Source organism: Panthera onca, chromosome C1 (assembly GCF_046562875.1).
Source record: "Panthera onca isolate mPanOnc1 chromosome C1, mPanOnc1 haplotype 2, whole genome shotgun sequence".
Classification (NCBI taxonomy): domain Eukaryota; kingdom Metazoa; phylum Chordata; class Mammalia; order Carnivora; family Felidae; genus Panthera; species Panthera onca.
In genome coordinates, this window is record NC_138346.1 from 48,654,908 (window position 1) to 48,680,491 (window position 25,584).

At 36.5% G+C, this 25,584-nt stretch overlaps 1 protein-coding gene across 5 annotated transcripts in view; it reads right to left on the reverse strand.

Annotated features, from left to right (window-relative positions):
• FSIP2 (fibrous sheath interacting protein 2) overlaps window positions 1–24,188 on the reverse strand; it is a 99,948-nt gene extending 75,760 nt beyond the window's left edge. For 4 of the 5 annotated variants that reach the window (XM_060622291.3, XM_060622290.3, XM_060622288.3 and 1 more), the window contains exons 1-10: window positions 24,007–24,188; window positions 23,539–23,664; window positions 18,965–19,126; window positions 18,146–18,235; window positions 16,938–17,077; window positions 16,157–16,295; window positions 15,549–15,659; window positions 12,179–12,305; window positions 8,954–9,043; window positions 469–581 (exon numbers count right to left, since the gene is read on the reverse strand). In XM_060622291.3, the coding sequence (XP_060478274.3) occupies window positions 469–581; window positions 8,954–9,043; window positions 12,179–12,305; window positions 15,549–15,659; window positions 16,157–16,295; window positions 16,938–17,077; window positions 18,146–18,235; window positions 18,965–19,126; window positions 23,539–23,664; window positions 24,007–24,105 (1,197 nt within the window). In that variant the 5' untranslated portion in view covers window positions 24,106–24,188. The remainder of the gene's footprint in view (window positions 1–468; window positions 582–8,953; window positions 9,044–12,178; window positions 12,306–15,548; window positions 15,660–16,156; window positions 16,296–16,937; window positions 17,078–18,145; window positions 18,236–18,964; window positions 19,127–23,538; window positions 23,665–24,006) is intronic. The other variant, XM_060622289.3, reaches the window with a different exon arrangement.
• Between the last annotated feature and the right edge of the window lie 1,396 nt (window positions 24,189–25,584).

Consider the following 25,584-nt stretch of genomic DNA (forward strand, 5'->3'; position numbering starts at 1 on the left):
TCAGTCTATTTCAGGGAAATACAAGGTAACCTATTCCAATCCAGCCTACAGCTTAATTAAACACAGTTCTCTTTGATTTTGAGAACATCATTTTCTTGTGATAACATTTTTGAGTCTGTCTGTCCTATTAGGCAATGAGTCCTCAAGATAATTGATTATGTTTTATTCATCTTTATATCTTATGTGTCCAAATTTCCTCATTTTCCCTTCCTTCTAGTTTAGCACAGGGCTTGGCCAACAGTGAATACGTTTTAGCTATTATTATCATTGTAATTGCTAAATGTTTGGATTAGTTACTACTGTTAAATTACATAGTGACTCAATACGCCCAAGGAAAGAAATCTGGCCTCACGAATAGACCCTAATATCCCTAACCAATTGGTATCATGCTAGTGAAAGAGATCATAGAAGTGAAAAATTAACTAGATAAGTAATCATCATACAAAAGCTTGAGACATAATTTTATACCTTTTGTTCAGTACTATTAACTTGTACATCTGACTGGCCAACTAAAGTTGCTGATTTTTTGACGACATTCTTTGTATTACTTAGAGATTGATAAATGGCATTTGCTGTAGGTCCTAAAAGTAAATAAATGAGAGAGAAAAACCATAGTTGTTTTATTTTAACAATCTATTGAAGTGTAATTGAAGTATAATAAACTATACTCATTTAAATTGAAAATATTTCAACTTTAAAATATGTCTACAACTATCACTGCAATCAAATAACTTTTCTAATACTCTTTTAAAAGTTTTTTCATCCACCTTTGTAATCCATCTATCTTTCTCCTCCCATCCTGACAACACTCTATACTTCTCACACAAGATTAGCTTGAATTTTCTAGACTTTTATATGGATGGAATCATATAATATGTACTCTTTTTTTGCCTAGCTTCTTTTACTCAGTATAATGGTTTCACATATTTTAATAATTTGTTCCTTTTTATTTCTGAGAAGTGCTTCATTATATGGATATGCCACAGTTTTTATTCATTTACCTGCTATTTGGGTTGTTTCCATTTTGGCCTCTCACAAATGAACTTTTATGAGAATTCGTGTACAAGTCACTTAGTTTTCATTTCTATGGGGTAAATATCTATTAGTGGAACGACTGGATCATACAGTGATCCAGTATATGTTTAACTATTACAAAACAACACACTGTTTTCCAAAGTTGCCGTACCATTTTACAAGCCATTCAGCAGTGTATCAGAGTTTCAATTCTTCCACCTCCTTGTCAATATTTAGTAAGCAGAAGAAAGAAAATAGTAAAGATTGAAGTGAATATCAAAGAAATCAAAAAAAAGGAAGAAAATAATGAAACAGCTAATTCTTTGAAAAGTTCAATAAAAGTGATAAGCCAGATTACCAAGAAAAAGCACAAATTTGTAGCATCAGGAAAATTAGAGATAATAGCACAACAAAAGTCTATATAGATAATACTAAAAAATAATAATAAAGGAATATTATAAGTGTATGGTAGTAGGCTTAAAAATTTATATACAAAGGACAAATTTCTTGAAAAACACAAACTAATCTCATTTATGAATAGATGATATGAAGAACTACATATCTATTAAAGAAATCGAATATGTAAAAACATGTGCACAAAGAAAACTCCAGGCTCAATTGACTTCATTTCTGAACTATACCAAATATCTAAAGAAGAAATTACACTAATTATACACAAACTCTTCCAGAAAATTAAAGAGGAATACTTCTACTCTCACAACTCATATTTTGAGACCAAAATCACTCTAATACCAAATTCATTAAAAGACATTACAATAAAAGAAAACCTCAGTCACCATCCCACATGAACAAAGTTGCAAAAATTATAAATGAAATATATTGAATCTAACAATATATGATAAAGATAATGCATGATGAATGAGTAACGTTAATCCCAAGAATGTGGGACTGGTTTAACATATAACATTAAAAATAAGTCAAAGTTATTCACAACTTTAAAAGAAATAAGGAAAAAATTTAGATGATTATCTCAAAGATGCAGGGAAAAAATGATAAAGTTTAATAGCCATTCATGATCAAACCTCTTAGTGAACTATCAATATGAGGATATGTCCTTCCTGTGATAAAAGCTATCTTCAAATCTCTAGAGCTGACACTCTATATTGATCATGTCCCCTTAAATTTTGGAACAAGATTAATATGTACACAATCACCATTTTTTTCAATACTATCCTGGAGGTGCTAGCCAGGAAGAAAAAGAAATGAAAGGTGAGCCCGAATAAAATCCCAACAGACTATATTGTAGAAACTGGAAAGCTGTTTCTGAAATTTATATGGAGAAGTAAAGGCCCTACCACAAGACAGTCAATCTAGAAGAACCACAAATATTAGAGAACTCAAACTACCAAATTTGAAGACTTATTATAAAGCTATAGTAATTGAGAACACTGTATTCATGTAAGAACAAATAGATAAATAAAATAGGAGACTGTCCAGAAATAGGTCTATCTGTCTATCTATCTATGTATCTATGTATCTATGTATCTATGTATCTATCATCTATCTGTCTATCATCTATATATGTTCACTTTATCATTTAAAAGATGCCAGTGAAACTCAATGATGTTGAAGCAATTAAATGTGTACAAAATAAGCTTGAATAATCCTGTCTTCCCAGATAGCAAGGAAGCTATAAAAAATCATTAGGGTTATGTCACAAAGGACTTAAGAGTTATACTAACGGGAGATCCCACTGGCAGGAACTATCACCCTTTTAGCATTAATAAACACATTAACATAATTTTATTAAAGTACATTAAATTTATTTAAATCTGTAAATTCACAATGAAAAAAACAAACCTAATTGCTCACTGTTGAAGGATGCTACTGAAACAATTTACTACTTTGAAAACTAATAAATGATTGTAAAATGTTAAGCTTCAATCTGCTTTTCCGAAGTATCCTATACCACACTGTAACCAAATAGTAGTTAAGAGGAAATTTCTTTTTTTAATTTTTTTTTAATGTTTATTTATTTTTGAGACAGAGAGAGACAGAGCATGAACGGGGGAGGGTCAGAGAGAGGGAGACACAGAATCCGAAACAGGCTCCAGGCTCTGAGCTGTCAGCACAGAGCCCAACACGGGGCTTGAACTCACGGACCACGAGATCATGACCTGAGCCGAAGTCGGCCGCTCAACCGACTGAGCCACCCAGGCGCCCCAAGAGGAAATTTCTTTTAATACAACTTTTCCAATTAATCTAAGAAGAAGGAATGATAGAATTAAGTTATCCCAACTTGAAACCCTTAATTAATTCATAGATCTAGGCCTTGAACATAAATGGCTGCTAACATTACAAAGAGAAAGGAAATGAGATATTATATGCCTCTTGATGGAAAGGCACGCCACCATCTATGAATCAGTCTTGCTAGAGAAATTGAACCTGCAAGATGGCAGCATAAGAAGACCCTGACCTCACCTCCTTCCGTAGACCCACCAATATCCAGCTACATACACAACAAATTTCTCTGAAAAAGCCCTGAATGCTAGCTGAGCAGTTCCTCCACAACAAAAGATAAAAAGGCCACATCTGCTTGGGAAAGACATACACCATGCAGAGGTGTGGTCTAGCCAAAAACCCCACCTGTGGTATGACAACCGACCTGTGAGAGGGATTCACAAATATGGAGCATATCCCTGAGAAGCAAGCAGTTTGAGCTCCCTAGCCCTTGGGACCTGCACTGGAGATATGAGCCTGCAAACATCTGGCTTTAAAAATCACTATGGGGGAGCATGGGTGGCTCAGTCAGTTAAATGTCTGATTCTTGATCTCAGCTTGTGTCTTGATCTCAAGGTTGTGATTTCAAGCCCCATGTTGGGTCCTGCACTGGTCATGGAGCCTACTTAAAAAAAACACAAAACAAAACAAAACATCAACATAGCTTACATCCAGGAAACTCAAAGGGCATTAGGAAATAAGATTCTGTTCCTAAAGGGTTTGTACACAGACTACTTACCCTAAGACCCAGCACAAGTACAGCAGGCTGAAAAGCATGTGGACCATACACGAAGAAGATCCACTGGCTATTCTTAAAGCATCTTCTGGAAGGGTAGAAGTTTGTTCCAACTCTCTCCAGGGAAGGAGGTGCTGATTGTTCCCATTTTTATAGTCTCCTATCTTGGCAAGTGTTGGCACTGCCAGGTGCCATTTTTGCCCTCTCTCTACCCTGCTAATTCTGCTTGCCTTACCCCTGCAAACTCCTGTGGCCTGCCCCACTGAAGCCAGTGGGTGGGCTTGCCTGCCCCAACCCCTCCCCTGTAGCCCTGTCAAAGCCAGCAGGTACACACAGTTCATAAGGGATACCCTTTGATTGCCTGGCTCTAGTGGCCAGGGGTCCTTGTGTTTTGGGGCCCCATGGGACTGAAACAATTGGAGAGCCAATTCTTGGCAGGATGCTGCACAGACAAGTGAAACACACACCCGGCCTTCTTTTGATGACTCCCTTAAGACTGGGAGAGATAGCTGTTTTGACTAATACATAAAAAACAAAAAACAAAAAACAAGGAAAATGAGGAAACAGGGGAATGTGTTCCAAATGAAAGAACAAGAAAAACTCCCAAAGAAAACTTTAATGAAAAAGTGATAAGTAATTTACTTGATAAAGAGTTCAAAGTAATCATCATAAAGATGCTCACAGATCTTGAGAGATGAATGGATGAACACAGAAAGATCAACAAAGATAAAATATAAGACAGTGTGAAACATAAGTTATAGAGCTAAAGAATACAATAACTGAACTGAAAAAGATACTATAGGGGTTCAACAGCAGAATGAGTGGAACCGAAGAAAGGGCTAGTGATCTGGAATTGAGGGCAGTGGAACTCACCCAAAAAGAGATAAAGAATTTATATATATATAATGTTTATTTATTTTTGAGAGGTAGACAGACAGAGCATGAGCAGGAGAGGGACAGAGAGAGAGGGAGACAGAGAATCTGAAGCAGGTTCCAGGCTCTGAGCCATCAGCACAGAGCCCGATGCAGGGCTCAAACCCGCGAACCATGAGATCATGACCTGAGCCAAAGATGGATGCTTAACTGACTGAGCCACCCAGGCACCTGGAAAAGAATTAAAAAAAAAAAATAGATTAAGAGACTGATGGGTAGCTTAAGGGACCTTCTGGGACTCCAATTAAGCAAAAAAAAAAAAAAAAAAAAGAAAAAAGAAACAAAAGTCATCCAAATTGGAAAAGTAGAGTAAAATTGTCACTATTTGTGAATGACATGATTTTATAGATAGAAAAGGTATTATGCTAAGTGAAACAAGTCAGATGGAGGCACCATATGGGTTCTGCTGGTTTTTATTTATGTTTGAAATGTTTAGTAAGAAAAACTGTTGTGCGTGGGTGGCTCAGTCAATTGAATGTGTGACTCTTGACTTTGGCCTCAGGTCATGATCTCATGCTTCCTGAGATCAAACCCTGCATCAGGCTCCATGCTGACAGCACAGAAACTGCTTGGGATTCTTTCTCTTCTCTCTGCTCCCCACTCTCCAAATAAATAAATAAACTTTAAAAAAAAAAAAAAAGAACAGTTAAAAAAGCCATTAACAAAACTGGAAATATTTGCTACAAATAAGACAAAAGATTAACATCAGCCATATTGAATTAAGAACTTCTGTACATCAAAAGATAAAAAGAAAGGATAGAAACAAATCATAATTGGAAGAGGATATTTATTATAATGTGTGTATATATATATATATATATATATATATATATACTAACACAATTATCTAGTATGGCTTAAAATTCTTTCACATCCACAGGAGAAAGAAAACCCCTTAGGAAAATGGACAAGAGATTTGAAAATATGATTTCTCAGAAAAGGAAACATGACGCAGAAATCCCATATCTAGGCATATAACCCCTAGAGAATCTCTTCAATGAGTACCATGAGATTTTATATTTATATAAACATTTATATAAATATATATAATATATAAATATAGTATCTGTAACATATAATACAAATATATATAACATATAAAAATACGATATAAATATTATGTGTATAATTTCCATCAAGAGAAATATATGTATATCGTGGTATATTCACACAATGGGATATATCAGTAATGAAATAAAATGTCAGGCAACAGAGATAAAACTTCTGAAACATAATGCTGAGTGTAAAAAGCACATCACATACAACTGGATACAACAGCATATCAGTTACATTAAATATTTTTAATGGTATTTATTTCTATCTATATGTATATATGTAGTTTAAGGATATACACCCATGTAGTAAATATATTTAAAAATATATTTAAAAACTAATGGTTATGATAATCACTAGATTTGGATAGTAGTTCTTTCTGTGAGATAAGGAAGTCTGCTTAAATGAAATTTGGCAAAAGATATAAACTTAAGTTTAAGGAAATTCAGTGAAGATTAAAGCAGGCAAAAAAATAAAAATCCACACCAAGATATATCATAATTAAGTTGCTAAAAGCTATTTCCCACCCCCCAGAATTTTAACAACCAGAGAAAAATGTCACCTTACTTACAGAGGATCACTATTCAAATATAGACAATATCTCATCAGAACTACAGAAACACAATGAAACGGAAAAACAGTTTTCAAGTTCTGGAAAAAATGTCAACTTACAATTCTATATCAAATGAAAACACTGTCATTCAGGAATGAAGGTAAAATAAAGATATTTTTAGAAGAAGGGAAATAAGATGATTCAGTGCCAGAAAATCTGTTCTAAAAGAAATACTAAGAGAAGTTCTATAGGCTGAAAAAAATGACACTGGAAAAGAAACCTGGAATATCAGAAATTAAAGAGCATTCAAAATGGTAGCTATCTGGGTAAATATAATATGTTAGTCTTCTTCTATTTAGTTATTTAAAATAAAAATGTTACGTTGTCTGAATGGATGTTTGATGTATGTAGATGTAATACATAGGGCAACTATAACAAAGGGTTGGGGGATAAGAAGTCATAGATAGTGGAAAGATGTACATTCCACTTAAAGGGTGAAGTGGAATTGTGAAAAGATAAGTACAGTGTTGTCTAGAACAACCACTAAAAAATATGTAAAAAGAGGTATCGTAAAAGTATAGTCATGGACAACAGGAAAACAAAATTTAAAAACGTCATGTATAATAGTACCAAAACAATGAAGTACTTATGTATGAATATGACACAACATATATAAGATCTCTATGCTGAAAACTATAAAAACACTTATGACAGAAATCAAGTATAACCTAAACAGAAAAAGATACTATGTTTATGGCTTGGGAGACCAAGATTTGTAGAAGGTTTCTTTTCTCCTTAAAGTGATCTGTAGATTGATTTAATGTACTTCACTAAAATATCTCAGCCTAATTTTTGCAGACAAGCTGATCAAAAAATTTATATGCAAAAGGCAAGCAAATTAAAATAGTCCTAAAATTTTGAGGGAAAAAATTAAGTTGGTAGAATTATACTACCTGATTTCAAGACTGTAAAAAGCTATGCTAATTAACAGTGCAGTACTGGCAAAGAGATAGACACATAAATTGATCAATGGAACAGAAATTAAAAGGCAAGTCACAGACTGAGAGAAAATATTTGCAAATCACATATCTGAAAAAGATTTGTATTCAGAGTATATAAATAACTTCTGAAACTTAACAGTAAGAAAATTACCCAATTAAAAATGAGCAAAAAGCTTCAACAGATACTTTACTAAGCAGGATTTACAAGTGGCAGACAGCATATGAAAAGATATTCATCATCATTAACGATCAGGGAAATGCAAATGAAAATCACAATGAGCTAACACTATATCTATTAGAATGACTAAAATAAAAAATTGCTGATAATACAATGGTTGCAAGAATGCATAGCAAATGGATCTCTCGTGCATTAGTGATGGGAATGAAAAATATTACAGGCACTCTGGAAGCATTTGGGACAGTACTTTGTTCACTTAAACATACATTTACTATGACTCAACAATCCCTTGTTTACATAAAAAGCTGACTACAAATACTTCTGATTTTTCTATTCATAATCACCCAAACCTGGAAACAACCCAAATCTCCTTCAACTGATGAATGTACACATTTTGTAGAGGTGGGGCTGGTGTTGTCATAATTGTGTGCCTTGTAATAACTATTGGGGTCTTTAAAAAAGTCTTTGAGCTTTAAAAATAGGACCCATGAAGCTTAAGAGTTAAATCTACCTCAGTGGTCCTGAAAGTGGAAGACATCCTCTGCTAAGACAACTCTGTCGCTCCCCAGGTTTCAGAGTCTTGATGAGACTAATCAAATTACATACTCAGGGAGGAAAGATTGTGGACTTTTCTTCTTTAAATTTGAATTAATAACGCCAAAGTAATTTAAATTTTTTGCTTTAATTTTTTCCTGGAAATTTGGTAGTGGGAGGAGATTCATATTGTTCAATTTTTAACAGCCTCACACTTTGACAGTGTATTATTTGGAGAAGTTTTATGCTGCCGTTTGTGTTCCTGGTCTAATCCAGTGAGCCCTAATAGACAACATGAAGTAACAGTATGGGATAAATAATAAAGTAAAATAAAGTAAAAGGGTTCAGAGTAGTTTTGGAGTTAATTTCTGACTGACTTCAGAGTTTTCTAAAATCATTTTGAACATTATAAAAATTAGGTTTTTTTTTTTTTTTAGGTATCATATACTGTTTAACAGCAATAGATTTTTCATTTTATTTTTCTAAAATTATGACATAATATTAAGTTTAGAACACTAAATCAGTAACTAGAGATCAAATTCTGAAACCAATAGAGGTTGTGTCATTATTGGTAAGCATCATTCTAAATCAGTCATTTGACAACACAAAATAGAAGATTTAAGCATTTAAAGCATTTAAGCAAAAGTTTCTATCCAAACTCAGTCTTTCCTCAAGTTACTACAGTATTTCTTATCAAAATATTAAATTACCATATACTCCTTTATTTGGTCTCTGGTCACCAACTTGGTAAACTAAGTTCATATTATCAAAAGACTTCTTTTTCTTCTTTGGAGAATAAGCTTAAAAAATGTAATAAAACATTTATTTTTAGTAAGAGTGATGACAGAATTACCCAAGATAGACTATTTTATCAAGCCCAAGGGAGGTGAGCCTTATGCTCATTTGTAGGTGGGACTATAGGGAGGTATTGGAGAAGATGGAAAGATGTGAAATGGGAAGGTAATAATTCTTGAAATAGTATCACTTCAAGTTAAAAGATATACTTGAAGGGACAGAATTTTCTTCTGGTAGAGAGAAAAGTTACACCCAGACAAACTGTAACATGTCATTTCCTATCTGCTGGGATGCATACCAATGTAGCTACTGGCTAGAGACCCACTGGGCCACAGTTACTATTGCATTCTTGGATGTGCCTCCCAGCCTGGCACAGGCAACTGTATATATATCACTCCTTTGTGATAGAGGTAATTATAGTTCTTCTTTTTCACCACGTAAGGAGGGCAAAGTCTCCTCACATAATGGGTACTCAATGGGTTTTCATTAGAGATGTAAATGTGAGAGTGATCTGTCTGCCCACTGGAGCAAATTTCACCTAATATTCCCTTCCTCTCATTCTCTCTCTGTCCCTCTGGAAGTTGTCTACTTGGTGGAAGATGACAATATTATTTGGAAGTATAATTGTTTGTTTTGTAAGATAGATATTCGTGTCACCTTGATAATATAAATTGAATTCATTTATACCTTCTTAATGTATTTTATCTTTATTTTTTGAGAGAGAGAGAGAGAGAGAGAGAGAGAGAGAGAGAGAGAGAATGCACATGAAGGTGAGGAGGGGCACATGGAGAGGGAGATGGAGAGAGAGAATCTTAAGCAGGCTCCCTGCTCAGCACAGAGTCCAATCTAGGGCTTGAGCTCACAATAGTCAGATAATGACCTGAGCCCAAATCAAGAGCCAGATGCTTAACCAACTGAGCCACTCAAGCACTCCCTTTACATCTTCTTCAAAAGGGAATTTGAGGTAACAAATGTTTAAAATGTCTACTTGGAACTCTTTTCCTATTTAGAAAGTTAACAGTTGAGTTTGTAGGAATGTATATAGTTACTAAAGTGATTTCTTTTCTGAAGCATGAGATTGTTTTCATTATTTTGATGAGCTGAATAAATTGAATTAGCCCATTTAGCAAATATATATTTTATACACAAACACATACACATGCATACATACATAAATACAGTACTCTCTGCTCTGTGAAAACAAAAGTGGGAGATATGATATTATGGGTGATTAAGACAGTGGGAAGTATGTAATAAGTGTATTGAGAATAATACAAAGTACTATAAGGGATTCAAAGAAGAAGGATCTTCCAATTAGGGCTGTTAAGAAAGACTTTGTGGGGGACGCCTGGGTGGCTCAGTCGGTTAAGCATCTGACTTCGACTCAGGTCATGATCTCACGGTCTGTGAGTTCGAGCCCCGCGTCGGGCTCTGTGCTGACAGCTCAGAGCCTGGAGCCTGTTTCAGATTCTGTGTCTCCCTCTCTCTCTGGCCCTCCCCCGTTCATGCTCTGTCTCTCTCTGTCTCAAAAATAAATAAACGTTAAAAAAAAAAAAAAAGAAAGACTTTGTGGAATGTCACTTACAGTGGGGCTTAAAGAAATGTGGACTGGGATAGATGGACACTGAGCACATCACTCCAGGCTAAGAAAATTGGACAGAGAGGTACAGAAGTAAGAAAAGGACCTTGTGTGTTAGGAATGGTCAGTAGTCTCATTTGATTGGACAATGAAATAAATTGAGTAGTTACTATAGACTTTTGAGATCTTTGTGAGAATTTAGGAGTACTATTTTTGTTTTTAGATCATGAACTGTAGCTCAAAGAGGTTAAGTAATTTGTCCAAGCCATTTGAATGGCTAGATTATTACGGTAAAGCAGTTTGGTAAAGATTATGGACTTTAGCAGTTTAGCTCTAGAGCCTAAGTACATCACCCATAGATGACAGCTGCCTTCTTCAAGGAGGTGGTATGAAATAAAGCTTAAAATTTAGGTTTGAGTTGGGCTCTAGGTAGTGATGAATGGTTGCCTCAAAAGTCTGAGCTTCAGTTAAGAGGTGATAGAGATCTTTATGTTTTGGGAGCAGAAGAAAGCCTCAGAACAGATTTAAAGTGTAATTAGTAGCAGTTTGAAAAATAGATTTGAAGTAGGTTTGAAAAAAGAGGCAATGAAAACTAGTTAGTAATCTACTGGAGTGACACAAGGAGGCTTTCATCTAGAAAGAGGATTGATAGGACGGAGGATGATCTTGTTCTTTCCTGATACCACATAGGATAATTTTTTTTTAAATTTTTTTTTAACGTTTATTTATTTTTGAGACAGAGAGAGACAGAGCATGAACGGGGGAGGGGCAGAGAGAGAGGGAGACACAGAATCCGAAGCAGGCTCCAGGCTCCGAGCCATCAGCCCAGGGCCCGATGCGGGGCTCGAACTCACGGACCGTGAGATCGTGACCTGAGCTGAAGTCGGACGCTTAACCGACTGAGCCACCCAGGCACCCCCCACATAGGATAATTAAAGCAAATCTACATTTTTGTATTCTGGCTATGAAATTGTAGTTAACATCATTAATTTAATTTAACAAACTTAATGTATTTTATGAGCTTAAAGAAAGCTGGTAGAGATTGGGCATAGCAAAGTCATGACTGGATATCCCTCCTTTAAACTCTTCATTTCCTTCTTTTGTCTTTTCTTCCTTACGCTCCCTTCTTCTCCACTTCCTCCCTTCTTTATTCCCCGACCTCCTGCCTGCGCCCCCCCCCCCACCTTCTTCTGGTACTGTCTATTCATTATGGCTGGGAAAATAGTAGAATACCATGTTGGTTATAAAATAGCAATTACCTTACATGAAAGTTTTTAAAGTTTCAGTAGCAAAAAATACATTATTTTTAGTATAGGGAAGTCAGAACTACAGAATAGACAAGCTTGCTACTAGACCACTTGATAAGATTATTTTACTTTGTTTTAATTTTTACATATATGTCTATTTTTCCACTTGAACCGTAATAGAAAAACGCCTAGAACTGTGCCTAACACAAAGCAGATAGCAATTGTAAGCAATCAGAGTTTTATGAAAGGATTTTTACGTAAATACATAGATAAGCATTTTCTACATAGCTCCATCAGCTTTTTAATATTCTCACATTCACTATATGTTCCATCTTGTCCTCTGTAATGAAGTGTGTTGTTTCTCATCTCTTCTCTTTTAAAGCCATTTTCTTGCATTTTTTGTAAATGATAAGCCATTTTTTTCTCTAGAAGGGCTTGTTTCTAAAATATTAAGATATATAAAATTAATGTCAGCTTTCTGTTTAAAAATGCAAAACAAACACTTAAAATGTGAGAGTATATGTTGGAAATCAACAGTCACTCCTGTCTTAAGCTTCTGGGCTAATATTGACCCTCGACGTACCAGAAAGAAAATAACTGCACAGAGAAAGAACCCTAGAGATCTTCCACGGGTTCCCTAGAGTATTTAGCAAGAGAATGGATCAGTACAGGTATGCGAGGAAACAAACAAAGGCCATCCTAAAGGATTAGAGAGAAAAGTGCTTGGTACCTGTCTATCATGCCTATTTTCACCATCCACTCCAGAAAAATGTCTTAAGTCACAGGGCATTGGGTAGAGTACTAAAATGGGTCTTGGTTCAGTAGTGAGGAATAACTAGTATAAGATTAAACATGGCTCTGGTCCCATCTAACAAATCTTAAAAAGCAAGACTTAAAACAAACTGTTTCCAAAGAAATTATCTACATTCAAGAAAAAAGTTAAAGGATATTTAGAAGGATATGAAAATATTCAGCATCCAAAAAGTAAAATTCATGATATCTGACATCTAATCAAAAAGCACCAAGCATATAAAGAAGCAGGGAAATATGATCCATAAAATGAGTCAATCAATCAATTAAAATTGACCCATAAATGATACAAATGCTAGAATTAAAGGTAATAATACTAGAGCATAACTGTATTCCATATATTTACAAGGTAAGGAAAAGACATGGAAGATATAAAAAGGACCAAAATCATTTTTTAAATGTATGAGATGAGTAATATAAGATATGCATTAATAGCAGAATAGACATTGCAGAAGAGATTAATTAAAGTGCATTAAGGAAAAGAAACCATCCAAAAGGAAAGATTGAGAGAAAAAAAGTTACAGAATGAAAGAGTATATGTGAGGTGTGGAACATCAAGCAACCTAATTAATATATGCCTGTACAGAGGAGAGAAGGGACAAAAGAAATATTTGATAATAATGTCCATTATCTCTTTTTCTATTCTAGGTTATAACAGGGGTTATAAGTCAGTGCAATCAGGCAAGAAAATGAAAAAACATCCAAAGAAAAGAAATAAAACTACCTTTATTCATAGGCAACGTAATCATTTATGTAGAATGTCAATTGGCATCTAGAAATAACTTACTAGAATGATTTTTTCAATGCAGACTACAAGATGAATATAAAAAATTTGCTTTTCTAGATACTAACACCAAATCATCATAATTTAAAATTAAAAATACCAATTATAATTGCATAAAAATTATGAAATACCTAGGGATGAATCTATCAAAAGATGTGTAAGACCTGAAAACTGCAAAAATTAAGGAAACCTAAATAATTGGAGAGAAATATTTGGTCCACAAGTTGGAAGACTCAATATTATCAAGAGATCAACTGTGCTCAAACTGACCAATAGAATCAACATAATGCTAATCTAAATTTCAGTAAGATTTCTTGGTAGAAACTTAAAAGCGGATTCCAAAATTTATACAGAAATGTGAAGGATTTAGATTAGCCAAAACAACTTTAAAATGGTAGAACAAACTTAAAAGGTTAGCACTACTGATTTAAAGAACTATAAAAGGTACAGTAATCAAAGCAGTGTAATAGACATAACTCAAAGAGTAGAAAAGAATACAAAAATACACTATACAACTGATTTTTGACAAAGATACAAAGGCAAAATCTTTTAAAGATTTCCATAATTGTAATTTAAGCCCATACATTGGAGTAAAATGTATGTCAATATAAAATGGTGTCAATCTGAAAAAAATATTAAAATATTAAGAAGCATACACCAATGAATTGAAAACTTCTATTAAAACACAATTCAAGAGAAACAATTTAGAATAACTCCATTGGAAATATCAATACTTGAGATATCTCTCTGCCATGAACATGGCTCAAGCTTCCTGTGTTGTCACCATGTCTACCATCAGTGGTAGCGTCTAAAAGCACTTCCAGGGCCAGAACTTGTCCCATTGCACTGGTTGTCACGAAAATTGGTCAGGACTCCTTGAATAGTAATTGGCATGAGGCAAAAAGGGGAGACCTGGGACATTCTGTTGCTCTACAAACCAGATACTTTCAGAAGTGTCTGGAAGCAAACAAAAAGGTCAGTTTGGAGAGAGTTCCCATTGCAAAAAAGTGATTATTAGAAAATAATAATTACAACAAAGTGAGATAAGCTGAGCTCACCGTATGAACCTTGAAAATACTAAAAGGTATATGTACCAAAGTAGAATAAAAGATTATCATACATATTTAAATTTACATTAATAAAAAATATTACATAGCAGTATATATCAATATAACCAAATTATGTATATCTTATACTACATCTAGTTTGTCAACCATAAGCTACTGAGGGGAGCCTGGGTGGCTCAGTCGTTTAAGTGTCCAGCTCTTGATTTTGGCTCAGGTCATGATCCCAGGGTTGTGGGATCAAGCCCTGTGCTGGGCTGTGCACTGAGTGTGGAGCCTGCTGAAGACACTCTCTCTCTCTCTCTCTCTCTCTCCCTCCAAGATTCTCTCTCTCTCTTTCTCTCCCTCTGCCCTTCCCCTGTTTTCTCTCTCTCTCTCTTAAAAATAAATAAATAAAAATAAAAACCAATAAGCTTTGAAAATACTTGTAATTTTAGACAAGTATTAATCCACATGGAGAGTTGTCAATGTTTTTTTATTAAATGAAAGAGCAATCTACAAAACACCCTGTAAGGTGTAATAACATGAATTTATTTATTGTAATAAATTTTCATAGAAATATCACACAATGTGTGCATGTATCATACAATAGGTGGTGCTAGGATTACAAATAATTTCTTTCTCTTTACACTGGTTTACATTCTAAATCATAAGATATTATGTATCATTTAAAATAAAAAATAGTTACTCTAAAAAAATTAGCTGGTAGGGAAATATTGAGAACTTTTCCCAAGAAATTCTGGGAGTAAGAAAAATCAGTTTATCATTTTTTTCCTAGAACAATTACTAGTTTACGTCGTGAGATAAAGTGAAAAGCAGTTGTATCAAATAATAAGGCAGCACTTTTTTGATTATAGTCAGAATATAATATAGCCAAAATATATCCGTAGCTTTCAGTTTTGTATAATGTATATCATTTGGGGTAACTGGTCCATTGTTATCTCACAAAGTGTACTTTCAAATACCAAAACTAGCAAAAGCTTCTCCTCAAACAGTCCCAGTTAGAGGTTTTAAAGCTCACCCCACCTTCCTGTCACTCTCTTCTCTGCTGCGACGCCGTTGTTCCTCTATCCTAGCTTCTCTTTTAACATCTTCTCCAATCCTCATCAGAAGTAGCATCTCTTTTGTCTTCCATTCCTAGGGAGCACGGAGTTACATAATCAGTACATGCTCACACTAAACCTTTGTATTTTGCCCACCACCACCAAGCAAATTAGAACACGTCAGGGGCCCAACAGACATCAGGTCAAGCATAATGAAAGTCATACATTGGGTTTAGGATGGGCTTTCCTTACTGCAGTCCTATTAACAATGCAAGATGGTTATTTTTTACTAAAGCTGAATTAAAAATCTCCCCCCCTCCCCGCCAACAATGAAGACTTTAGGGGAGTTAAATAGTGTCTAGTAACTTTCACAATCATCTCTTTAAGAGCAGGTATTGGTTCATATACATAGTTTGTGCTATCAGCCTTATTATTTTAGGTAACAACTTGTATATTATAGCTGTGAAGAAAGATTAATGGGGATATATGATTCAGACCTGAAATGACTTCAGGAACTATGATAGACAACTAGTTACAAATGAAACAGTTGTATACAGTTTTTCTCTCAATATTTTAAATTTGTTATCTCACCTCTTCAATTTTTCTACGAAGACTAAGTTTTCTTCTTGTGTGTTCTCGCTGTCGTCTTTCTTCTCTATCCATTCGGAGCAGGTGTTGCTCTTCTGCTGTACGCTCAAGTTCTAATTCCCTATTTATCATATCCAAATATCTAAGTAAAAGTGCAAATACAAGTAAAGGTGTATTGGCTGTTTCCCTTATGACGGCTTCATCTGCTTTGATATTCCAAAACCACCTTCTGGCTTAGTTTTTGTTTCTTAAACTACAAGAATTTTATTGACTTTCTATCAGCTCTGTTCATAGACCTTCAAGCCAGCATGATCTCATGGTTCCTGAGATCGAGCCCCACTTGGGCTCTACACTGACAGCAGAGAGACGGAGTCTCTCCCTCTCTCTCCCCCTCTCTCTTTGCCCCTACTCTGCTCATGCTCTCTCAAAATAAGTAAACAAACATTAAAAAAAAAAGAAGCATGTGCTAAAGATACTTTCCCTCATCTCCTACAATAGGAAAGGTTTTGGATCTGATTTGTTCTTCAGTTATCAGCTTGGATTACCTTTTGGATTCCCAGAAACCCTGTCTTCTCTGGTAGAAATTCCTCTTCATACCTTTGCCACCATAATTTCCCAATTCCTGTACCTCTTGGTCTCCTTTCCTCTCCATAGTGGGGACAGTAGTGGAGTTAAATAGTGTCTTGTTATCTAAAAAAATTCCTACTTTCAATTCTTTCTAGTATCTTCTTCCATATTTGGGTCTACAATATATACATAAAATATGCATTAACTTCAATCTTACCTGTTCCTTATTAATTGTTCCTGGTCCTTAATAGATTGGGTGTCTTCCTGTAACAACCAATTTTGGAACCGTGCAACATCAGAACGTCTAGGTATTTGATTGTTTTCCTGTAGTTTATTTACTTGCTTTGCAAGCATTTCCTATTGAAAAAAGTATGTCATATATACACACATAGACATATATGTACATAAATGTGAATATAGATAGATATACATATATATGTATACAAAATCTTTTTGCATTCTTCAGAAATAAAACTGTCCTACGATATGCCTTTTTATTTAGTGCTTAGTACTTTGTGAATAGCTGCTTCTGTTTAATTGCATTTAAACCTATTATAGACATGGACAACTGACCCAAAATAAAGATGTCTTTCTCGGAAAATAAATGATAAATATTTCATCATATTTTTCTACCTATTCTGAAAAAGTTAAGTGAAAATAAGAAAGAAGGGGAAGAGAAGCTCTAGGCATAGGAGAGAAATTGGGGAAAATATAGAACATTTAATAGTATAGAGAAGTCATTATCATTCTTTTACAACTCTTAACCTTTGAACATAAATTTGTGAAAGTACACATACACATACATTTCTCATTTTTATCCAACTCACTCGAGCCTAAAACCCGAATTCACTCATGCACATGTGCATGTGTGCACACACTCTCACACAAACTTTGAGTCAAAAATTGAAAGGAAGTCACTATCTATACCCACTTATTCTACATCAAGGCATTCCACTTCACCTTTAATAACATTTTTTATTGAATGAACACAGCTGCATGTGTGTGGGTACACATACACAATGTACATGTTTCTTGAGTCACCTGTAGGACATTATAACTATCATATACTTCCTCTCCTGTTATTCCCACTGTTTTGGGGGTTCCAGATGAAGAATCTTGCTAGCCCAATAGACTCTTCCTATTGGTCCTCGCTCAGGTAGAAGTGACATGTCTGAGTTGCTAAATTATTACTAAATTATGTAAGCTACCACAGGCATATTAATAGATGACTTGGTCCCTTTTTTTTTAGCTCAATATAGCAACTGTGTTGGTCACAAAATATTATTTATTCCTCTTCTAAATTTTATTTGGAAAAAGTAGTTTGTCAAAATTAAAGGTAAAAATATTAAAAGAAAATATTTTGCATACAAAGAAAGCTTTCTTCCAAATCCTAGGTAAAGAAACCATATTAAGTATTTAACTTACTTGATCTCTCATATAGTTTCTTTCAAAGTCTAATTTTAAACTGGTAAGATATTGCCTGTACTTATTCAATTCCCTCAAGGTACATACAATCTAAAAAACAAAACAAAATAATAACAACAAAAATTTATGAATACAAATATTTAAAAATCATTAACAATTACTTTCTGGAGGAAAAAACAGTAATGGAATACCATTTGATAATATTTTGGTATTAAGAGTAATAAAATGCTAACAATTTTTCAAGCAGGATCTCTCTATAATTTTTAACCCAGAGGAAATATCTTTTCCAAACCATTACTTTATTAATATGCATTATGCCATGATAGAGGATTTAGTACCCACAACTGGAGTTATTAAAAGACCAATGTAATAAAAATGTTCAGCCCCAGTAAGAATATAGTCCATCAATATTCCATCAGACTGATTTTGCTAGGTTCCTATTTTGTCTCAAGTTTTTAAAAAGTGTATGGGACATAATCCTTGACAAGCATATAGTGACATTAGAGGCAGAGAAAGAGGACTATGATACAATTGGGAAAATTACCTTTACCTCCCCAAATTATTTGGTAATCATCTTTTGATGGTATAAAGAAAAAAGGTGAGGGAAGAAGTAGTTTCATTTAGAAAAAAGCGATTGTCTGATTTCCTTTGACCCAAATACTGAGTAATTTATGAAATTTCCCATTAAGTATTTCTTCTGACCAAATTAAAGGTGATACAGACCCCCCCCCCCCCCACACCCTGCTGTAAGGTACAGAAGCAAGCCTTATCAAGTCTTAGAAATTTGCAATGATTAAAAAGAATTAATCTTCAACCCACTTTATTATTGCTGGTGATATAGCCACCCTTCTTTAATCTTCTCAGGATATCTTTGCGCTTATAGTATGCTCTTAAATGTGGATCATGGAGACTTTTATATTGGTTTTCCAAAAGTCGACAGTAAGGATCAGTCAGGTTAAAACCGTAAGAAGGTCGAAAAAGCTGTAAACACAGATTTAAAAATATTATAAAGGTAAAACTAATGAAATTCACTTTTAAATGTTAACCTATTGAAATGACTACACTGTTCATCAAAAGTAAAGCATGCATGAAGAATCTGGTGTGGAGAAAAATCAGCAACAGAAAAGCCTTGGATTAGGTAACATAAATTTATTATCTCTCCCTCTTTTCTCCACATGATCCTATTCTAAAAACCTACTCTCATTCAATTAATTCCTTCTCTGATCTCCATCAGTCCTTGGCCCTGAGCCAGAGAAGAAAGAAGGGAAAGGAAAGAAAGGGAATAGGATAAAATTTGTTTTAATGTATAAAGAAAGCTAAAACTTTCTTTTCCTCCTCCCTCTTCCAGGTCAATGTACTCACTTCATTTAAAGTATAAAGGGATAATATTGTGATTATATATCAATAAACTGAAAATGAAGAAAATAGAAGTCTTTTATCAAGATTCATGGAAACAGCTTTTTTGTTTTTAATTTTTATTTTTTATTATGAAATTTATTGTCAAATTGGTTTCCATACAACACCCAGTGCTCATCCCAACAGGTGCCCTCCTCAATACCCATCACCCACCCACCCTTCTCCCCACCCCCCATAAACCCTCAGTTTGTCCTCAGTCTTTAGGAGTCTCTTATGTTTTGGCTCCCTCCCTCTCTAACCATTTTTTTTTCTTCCCCTCCCCCATGGTCTTCTGTTAAGTTTCTCAGGATCCACATAGGAGTGAAAACATATGGAATCTGTCCTTCTCTGTATGACTTATTTCACTTAGCATAACACTCTCCAGAAACAGCTTTAACAAAAATAGTAGGAGTAAAAATCAGATTTTAAAGATAATGGATTAAAGAGTTATTTTGTATTGGGGGTCTTATCTAAGGCAAGAAACCCAACGATCCCTGAATCCTACAGTTAGGAAAAAAAATCAAGGTCTTACAAAGTTCAACATATTGAAAAACCAATTATAAAAGATATTGATAATGGGGTACCTGGGTGGCTCAGTTGTTAAGTGTCCGACTTAGGCTCAGGTCATGATCTCATGGTCTGTGAGTTCAAGCCCCGCATTGGGCTCTGTGCTAACAGTGCACAGCCTGCTTCAGATTCTCTGTCTCCCTCCTCTCTCTCTGCTCCCCCCCCCCCACCAACAACTCATACTTGCTACCTTTCTCTCTTTCTTTCTCAAAAATAAATAAATAAACGTCAAAAAATAGATCTTGATAAGACTGAAGTTTCTTCATATGTGTAAAGACCAAATACCACCTTATACAATAATCATTAGCATATAAAAGAAGGAAAATATCAGCTAACAGTCATGTTTCTCTGTTACTTTAGAGAAAACAGATGAATTATCTACTCTCATTTATAAATTACATTACCAAAGTGAGGTGGATTGTTTTGTGTGTGAGTTCTTAGTCCATTTTTCAATGGCAGGGTGGGATAATGGGTTATGGGGGAATTTCTCAAAGGGAAAAAGTGGAGGATATAAGTGGGTGTGGAAGTTGTCCTGATATTGCCTTTGCATTCTTTCTTTCTGCTTTCCTTTAAGTTTTCTTGCCCAGAAAAATGGAAGTTCTAGTCTAAAGTACTGTCAAAGCAGGAGTTGTCTCAAGTGAAAGGCAACTGGAATGTGCGTAAGATGTGGGACCCTGAGAGCGCCTGTGCTGCTTGGGGCCTTCAGTTCGACTGATAAGACCCCACACACTGTGCACCAACCCAGATCTGCCTGCAGGTACCAATTTGTGACCTCTGTGTTCAGTCTGGCAGTAGCCACCACAGTCAGATTCCAAACACTATTGAGCCTGGCCGGGTGGGACCCTATAAAGAACTCCTTTAAGGTAGGTGGGAGGATGTTTCATATGTGGGCAAAGGGGCAGGCTGCGGGAACCTGATAGGATGCTAGCTTTCCTTTTCCATTTAAAAGCCTCCTTGATAAGTTTTTGACCTCTTGTTTGACACCAGGCTTCAATTTCTTCCAAGGCCCTAAATCATAAAGCAGAATTCCCCAGTTACCAGTGCTTCTCTGAGGAGGCAAAGAAAAGAATCCCATTGGACAATGTTTTGAATTCAGTGAGACCAGATATAAAGACCATATCTTTCCTGTAAGGGGAACAATCAACAATCATGAGTCAAGGAGTGGACCGATCATATTTTTCTAAGATACTGACATCTTTTTTTAAAGATGTTAACATCTAAGAGATGTTGAACATTAGCTGGGATGGCAGTATATTTCTCAAGACCAAACTTGGGCTACTGACCTGTAAACAAAGAACACCTTTTAGACATATCCATTCATTGGAGCCAGCGTAACCATTCTGTTGTCAATTAAAGTGATTAGTTTCCCTTAAACACACACACACACAAACTAAAAGTATAAACATAAAGCACCAGTTTATGGAGGAGATTGTACTGAAAGAAAAAGAAGGATCTCACAAAGTCATTCTCCAGGGAAACAGTCTGGTGCCTAATTATGATTAAATGAAGATAGTTTGGGGGAAATGAATATAATAAAGAATATAGAGAGGACACATTTTAAAAAAGTAATTGACAAGTGAATTACTATTTGACAGAAATGGTAATTCAGCAAACAATATATTTGAATAAGCAAACAATAGACAGGGCTAAGTTTACACTTAGCCTACAGAAGGGATATTAGAGGTTTCAAGCATGTTTTAGGAAAGCTAGTTTGTTTGGATGTGACTAAGTCTAACAGTGCGAGGTGGCATAGTTAGTTCTAATAGAAGAAATTTGTTTTTAAAAAGAAAAATTAGATATTTTCCAGAAAAAAACATACTTTTTTTTTAAGCTCATTTATTTTGAGAGAGGGAGAGAGAAAGCATGAGCAAGGAGGGGCAGAGAGAGAGGGAGAGACAGAATCCCAAGCAGGGTCCACATTGTCAGCACAGAACCTAATGTGGGGGTCAAATCCATGAACCTGTGAGATCATGACCTGAGCCAAAGCTGGACGTTTAACAATTGAACCAGCCAGATACCCCAAAACAAAACTTACTTTAAGAAATAAGTTTATTAAGATCAGTAAGGTTAAAGCTGTTTATTAGGCAAGTATCAAATACCAAGGGACCTTATTCATTTTTTTAAAATTATTTTGAAAGAGAGAGAGAGAGAAAGAGTGAGAGAGAGAGAGAGAATCATGAAGTGGGAGGGGCAGAAAGAGAAGGAGAGAGAGAATCCCAAACAAGCTCTTGCTGTCAGGACAGAGCCAGATGCAGGGCTTGAACTCACCAGTTGTGAGATCATGACCTGAGCTGAAACCAAGAGTTGGACACTTAACCAACTGAGCCACCCAGGTCCCCCCCCCCTTTTTTTCGGGGGGGGGGGGAGGCTTATTTCTGATGACATCATAGATAGAAGAAGGGCACGGGGTCACTCAGAATTCTTTCCCATAATTTTTTTTTCAACATTGATCAAAGAACCACTGAAAAAGAATGCACTGAACTTTCTTCAGCATTAGTTACTGGGTCAAAGGCTGGGGAGGTTTGAGGGTAGAGGTATGGAGGACTAAAAATATGAAAGAGTTTGAGAGAAGCATACTATACCCCAGTATGATTTAAATTATAAACATAAAATTATACTGTTGAGTGAAACTATATAAACCAAGAGCAATGCAAATTTTAAGGAAATACAGCTAATTGGGGGCTAGCATACTTCAGAAAGAAACTTGAAAGATGGTTCAGATTCATAGACTGGGCAGAAGAAGAAAGAATATGCCAGGTTTGGGAGACAAGGCACAGAACAAAGGAACAAAGGCCCAGAAATACTAATGTAGTGTGTGTGAGTAGGTATAAAAGACCCCAAGTGGAAAAAGCTGAGGCTTTGGATTGGAGGAAAAAACTGGATGAGGAAGTTGGGGCAAATCATGCAGTCATTAGTTAAATACTGAACATGTTAACTCATTTCAACTTCATTTCTTTCTCACTTAGTATATGAAATAGAATGCAACTCAAAATAAAATAGTAGGAAAGTGTTCTGTAATTAGAGTTTTGTCCAAGTTATTATTGGTTAAAATCATAACACAATCAAATATCCAGCTATCCCTGATAACCTTCCCCCTCTCAACCAAATATGTTTGCAATAAAACCTCACTAAATAAGTAGATGTAAAGTGATAGTATAAAGACATGTTAATATGGTTCCATAAATTATAAATTAAGACAGAGCTAAGAATCTAAACTTTCTAGCCCACGATTCTGTTCAAACTATACAGATGAAGTTGCCTGATAGGCATCCTAAGCAATATCTTAGGTTAGATATGAGGTTGGTTATCTTTTTCATCTGTATATCAGTGCAGATTCCCTTAATGGACTTTGTATGATGTAGTTCCTGTATCTAACAGCAAGTAGCAAAGGGCAAAGAAAACCAATGTAAGACAATTAAAAATTACTTTACCTTTTCACCTAACTTCGTAGTATAGTATAAAGTATTGCTTCCTGGGATCATAGGCAACTTGACCCCAAGAGGCAGATCCAGTAGTTGACCCGCTCCGACCCCTGGAAAGTGGGTTTTGTGCACGCCCTGTCAGATGCAATTGGGAGAGTTTGGTCCTTCCTTTTAGGTATTAGGCCAATGTACTCCTACTCCAACCAAATGAACTCTCACGGTCAAGGTCGAAGGGTCCCGCCGTACCAGACAGCCCTGAAGACCTCCCGCTCCCCCGGACACCGCCCACTCTTCGCCCCCAGAGCCACAGCCAGTTGTGGCCAGCAACCCAAGCCACCACCACCGGCCGCGCCGCACGAGGGCGCCAGAAGCGGGCGGTTAGGAATTGCGAGACCGGTCGGTGGCTATCCCTGCCCCCGCCCCACAGGGCCAGAAGCCCGGGCCAAGGACCACGACGCCGGGCTGGCTGCTACTCACGTCTCCGCATTGCTGGCTCTCCGAGGCTAGGCCACTGGTGGCCGTCTTGGTGGCAGCGACGCTGGCAGCCTTAGAACAGGCGCTGAGGTACAGCTCCATCGCCAGCCCCGGGCCCTTCTACCCTCAGCCGCCCTCTCCTGTGTCCTTCCTTCGCACCCCTTTCCCCGTCGTCGTCCCTCCGTCGCGACTGGATCCAGAATGGTCAGTACCACGCGTCCGCGAGGCCCCACCCTCGTGGCGTTCGAGGCTCCCAACTTGGAAGCGCCGGAAGGGTGGAGCCCTCCCCGAGGTGCTTGCGGCGTGAGCGTCCCAGGCTCCGGGAAGTCGTTCCCAGGGGCCTGGTCTGAGAGTCACAGTCAGTGTACCATTTCTCTCTCAAACCAGTACCCCTCAGTCATACCAAACAAAAACCCAAACTTTGAAAGCTGTCTAATTTCTCCTGGCCTCCAAGAAGCTATGGTTTGGCCCGGGTCGGGGGAGGGGGGGGATTAGTGGGGGTGGGGGTGGGGGTGGGGGAGGGGAAGTGGAGTAACAGGGCAAAACACAAAATCCAGGAGTGATTGTACAGCCCACTGTAGGGACAGAGGCCTGGTTTTCTATATGTGCCTCCTTACGGACACTGTGATCGCACTCCGTCCCCAGGTTCCCACTCCAGGTTCACATAAGGTCCTTTGACTTCCTTCGAGGCTCACTGCCTTTCTCCTGTCCTCCCTCTAGTCTCCTCCTTTCTTTCTAGCTCTCTTCCCTCACTCTCCTACTCCCTCCTTCTTTCTGACTCCCTTGCTTTCTTCGTGATCCCTCTTTCTCCTCCCATCAACCATCCAGCCAGAGTTTATAAAATACCTGACTCCTTGGGCCCATCAGTGAGTGGAGCACTGGGGATATGGCGGTGAGTGAAATTTGGCCCCTTCCTTCAAGGAGCTAACTAGACTAGAAGTACTTTGAAGGCCCAGACTGTATCTGATTTGTCAGCAGTGTGGATTTAGACCTTTAATATTCTTTAACCCACTGTTGTTCTTTCTTATTTCTGGGCTATTTAGTAATAATACCTACTATTTACTAACGTACTAACTCTAGGTACTGTGCTAAACACTCACCACATTTAATCTTTCTAACAGCCTTCCCAATAGTTGCCTCTTTTTTCCGCAAAGGTTAAAGAAGAATTATAATTACTATTCAATAATGGCCCCAGAGGCAGTTTCTTAATCAATACACTAGTTTTACATCTGTTCTATTTGTTTTATGGGCACTCATATGCAAAGTACTCCTAAATTTGAACTCTGATTTTAAGATACAGTCCACTGCCCCTCTCCACATAGATGTCTCGCAATTGTCTCAAATTCCACGTACTCAAATCTCAACCCATCCCCTTACCAAAACAGGACAAAGCCAATGCCCTATTTTTCCTGCATTTCCCATCTCAGTGACAATATCAGTATCTACCCAAGCCAGAAACTGAGAAATAGTACTAGATACTTAACTTTCCCCATATTCCCCACATTCAGTTGATCTCGTAGTCCTAACGATTTTATCACTGAAATTAATTGGACCTGTCCTATCCACCTGTACACTACTCCC